Source organism: Triticum dicoccoides, chromosome 5B (assembly GCF_002162155.2).
Source record: "Triticum dicoccoides isolate Atlit2015 ecotype Zavitan chromosome 5B, WEW_v2.0, whole genome shotgun sequence".
Taxonomy (NCBI): domain Eukaryota; kingdom Viridiplantae; phylum Streptophyta; class Magnoliopsida; order Poales; family Poaceae; genus Triticum; species Triticum dicoccoides.
In genome coordinates this window covers 394,511,240-394,515,025 of record NC_041389.1, presented here as the reverse complement: position 1 = coordinate 394,515,025, position 3,786 = coordinate 394,511,240, and the positions used below count along the sequence as shown (strand labels likewise).

Here is a 3,786-nt window from a genome sequence, read left to right as displayed (position 1 = left end):
AGCCATCGAGCAATCGAGCACGTGGACGAATGTGCGAAAATGGGCTGACCGTAATACTATGGCATATAGGAGAAAGCTTTGGGCAAGCGTACTGTATGACTCGCTATAAGCAAGATATAGTCGCCCCGAGTTGCTAGTGCTAGTGCATGTAGCACTAACTAAAGTTTAAACTAAAGCCACGACACTTATTTTGGGACGGAGGGGAGTAGTAATGTATACAAATGTGTTATTTTTGTATATGTCAGGTCATATAATTCATTTTTTGAAACAACGTTTACATAAATCCTTTTTCAACCACATTTCTATTTATTTTAAATTTTTTGAACCAAATATCTTAAGTTCAACAACATCTCGGCCCTACTTCACAATTGTCAACATCAAATCATCATTGTTCATACTTCCAATCTTCATTAAGACCCAATTTTCCATTAAAACATCTAAATCATAATTCTCAAGTCTTAAGCATACATAGTTCAACAGGTCATAAGCAGCTAGAGTCTTAAGCATAATAGTTCATCACAACTAGCTTTTTTTTCATCATAAGAGTTGAACAATGAAGATAGATGGCAAGTGCCCTATTACATTCACTCATCACAGATTGCCTTGATCCTCTTAATCTTGCTCTTGTTCACCTCCCAGCCTTCAGTAGGTCAACAATGGCATATTCTAGCTTTTTCTTCTCCTGCTTCCCCTCGTCAATACCTTCATCTGCATCTTTTTTCCAATTTCTGATCACTTCTGCCTGGGCAGCCTGAATGTGCTTCAGCAGATCAACCTGTTTCTTCAGCTCCATGTTCTCCTTCTCAAGCTTAGCCCTCTCTTCCTGTGCAATCTTTTCCTCTCCACTTTCCTTCATAATCTTCAGGTCATTCTCCCTGTGGACCTGTTTCTCAATAGATTCACAAAAATCTTTGGTAAGCTTAATGTTTAGATGGTATTTCTCCTCTAGCTGCTTTTTTTCTTCCGCTAGCTTGGATAATTCCTCTACTTTAGCAAGATTGTCTATCTTGTTCTGCTCATACAGATACCAAAGCTTCTTCAGTGCCCTTTTCAGTGTATCTGGCCATTTTGGATCCACCCAATCCACAACACCACAGTTGTTCCCTTCCTGAAAAAATTGTATGCTCAAATTAAACAATACACTAAATACAATGAGCAAAACTATACAAATGTTGGTCTCTAGTTAACCAAATCAATTCAAATTGAGCATGTGTTCACTATACAAATATGTTATACACACCAATTTAACAATGCAGTACAAAATCATATGTACTATGAATTGTTCTTAAGAAGCTTAAATAGAGCACGTGTTTTATCAACAAAACAGACCTTGGTCTTAAGAGCATTTAAACAAAGCATGCTCTTCCAAAAAAAAACTGTGGTCTATGTACAACTACAAAAAGCATGGTATATTGAAGGAGCAGTATGAATACACAGAGTTTTTCAGGACTACACACTTGTATACATAGAGGGATTTTATAAACAAAAGTTCTACAATTTCTACACACTAACATTGATCTTTTTTACAGTATGTACACACTGAAATTGTCCTTAGCATTTCTATTGATAGAAAGGAGTATGAATAAAACACATAATTATACTAACCCGCTCAGCGCAGCCAAAGAATCTCCTGCCGGTGTTCTGGCCTTCAAATGCCACCATCCTCTTGGCTGACAGCTTGTGGATGCAAAGGATATTTCCAGTACAAACTGTGCCACACCAATCCATGTCCTCAGTTGTGGCTGGGCACTAGAATAGCAACAAGAAACAACCCCAGATCAAAGATTTGAGTCAAATAAGAGCAAAAACGAAAATGCTCAATTTAACTAACCCTAGTTCACTCATATATGGCTCGTAGTAGTGCTCCTCTGAGAGCAGTGACAGTGATTCGTCGCTCGGTTCTCCGTCGTTTTACGAGACCATGACTGTCGCGGGCGGGGACATGTGTAGCAACACTTGGAAAAAGCGCCGTCTGACCAACGACAGATACATAAGCGCCGTCTAACCGTCGTTTGCGTGGGCTGTCAGCCACTGCCACATTGGCTCTGACAGTGGGTCCCACATGTCGGATTTCGGTGAAAACGAGATCAAACGGCCATTTAGTGGTTCTAAAGGTAGATAGATAGATCCCCTCGCGTCCCCTCCCGCGGGCAACCCGAGGGGAAACCCTAGCCGCCGCTCCTCGCACTCTCCTCCACCCCTCTCCCTCCTCGCCGCCGTCCGCAACGCCGCCGGGCGAAGCCTGGCCGGCTGGGCGGCGGCGGGGCTTCTTCCCATCCATCTCGTTCTGGCTGGCGCGGGACAGTGGGGACGAGAGGAGCGCCGGGCTAACGTGGGGTTCGGCGGCGCGGCGGCGGGTCTCCCGCCGACGTCGTGAGCGGCTCGGTGGGGGCAGCCTGCAAGTCGCGAGGTGGTGGCTGCGTTCGAACTGCCCGGTGGTCACGGGTGCCGCCGGATCTGGATCGGATCCATCTGGATCTTGGGTTCGGACTCCGTCGGCCGCCGCGGGGTGATGTTGGTCGTCACGTGTCTGGAGGTGTACAACGGGTTCTTCTCGATCCTCCTTTCCGGTGGGTCGAGCTCCATGGATCTTCCATCTTCACATGTTTTGGATCGTGGATTGTCGCCGGATCCGGAGCAGGCGGAGGATTGGTGGCATAGGATGGGGACCGGAGGAAACTTTGGACGGCTAGGCCGGCCCGGCATCGGCGACGTCACTCAACGCCGTTATCCTCCGTGGAGGCGAAAGCTGAGGTCTCTTCTATCCACCTCCGAACCCATCCCGGACGAAAGTCCAAAATCCATTCTGGATTGGGCGGCGGCGGCGTCCTACGCATCGTATCCTCCATGGAGGCGCCGTCTTGGGAGGACCTGCTGTTCGGGGGAGAGATGATGTGGATGGTGGGCTCCGAGTATCTCCAGCAGTGGCGACGGTGTGGAGGTTGCCGGGTGGTGCGGCATTCTATCTTCCGCGTCGATGTCGATGTTTTGGCGGCATGGTGCGGCTGCATATCGATGATGGATGCGGCTGGATGGACGAGCGCAGGATGGTGGAGCTGTCTGGTGCCATGGTGGCGTCGACGGCAGCGAGACCGGGCAAGGTTGATGCTGCAGTATAGCTCTGAAGATGGATTGGTGGCAGGTGGCTGCGGCGGCCTCATACCCGGCAGGCGTCCTGGTTGAGGAGCACGCCGGACTGGTGGGTGCCCATACACGGCAGGCGTCTTGGTTGGGGCCTCAGGTCTTAGATGTTAGGTTTGGCTGAGAGGTCTGTTGGGTAGTAGACCTAGACTATCTGCGCCCCTTCATCAACTGGATAGGTGTAGCGACAGATGTTGCTTAGACGGTGGCTTTAGTCTTACTGTTGTACAACTTTGTAAGGTCTTGTGTCAATAATTAATAAAATGGCCGTATGCATCGTCGAGATGCAGAGGCCGGGGGTCTTCCTCCATTTCGAAAAAAAAATTTAGTGGTTCTAAAAAAAATCCTGGAAGACTATTTCTGCAAACTTTTAACGTTTTGTTGGCTTTTCACACTACTTGACACAAGTGGTTATTGGCAATTTAGTCCACTATCGGCACACAAATGGGACAATCACAAGGCCAGCCAGATCAAGGATCTTAGAAAGGAAACCTCCATTCACTACATAGCCGTTTGCATCGCATAGCACTAAGGAAACTGGTACTCTCTTCATTCCAAATTATTTGAATTAGGACAAAACTAGAACTTCAAATAGTTTGAAATGGAGGGACGAGTACCACAGTACTACATATGCTGTAACTCAGA

At 47.3% G+C, this 3,786-nt stretch overlaps 1 protein-coding gene across 1 annotated transcript in view; it reads right to left on the bottom strand.

Annotated features, from left to right (window-relative positions):
* Positions 1 to 426: 426 nt before the first annotated feature.
* Positions 427 to 3,786, bottom strand: part of LOC119305569 — a 6,908-nt gene continuing 3,548 nt past the window's right edge. Inside the window, exons 7-8 of the mRNA XM_037582056.1 lie at positions 1,606 to 1,749; positions 427 to 1,108 (exon numbers count right to left, since the gene is read on the bottom strand). Coding sequence (XP_037437953.1) covers positions 629 to 1,108; positions 1,606 to 1,749 — 624 coding nt within the window. The 3' untranslated portion in view covers positions 427 to 628. The remainder of the gene's footprint in view (positions 1,109 to 1,605; positions 1,750 to 3,786) is intronic.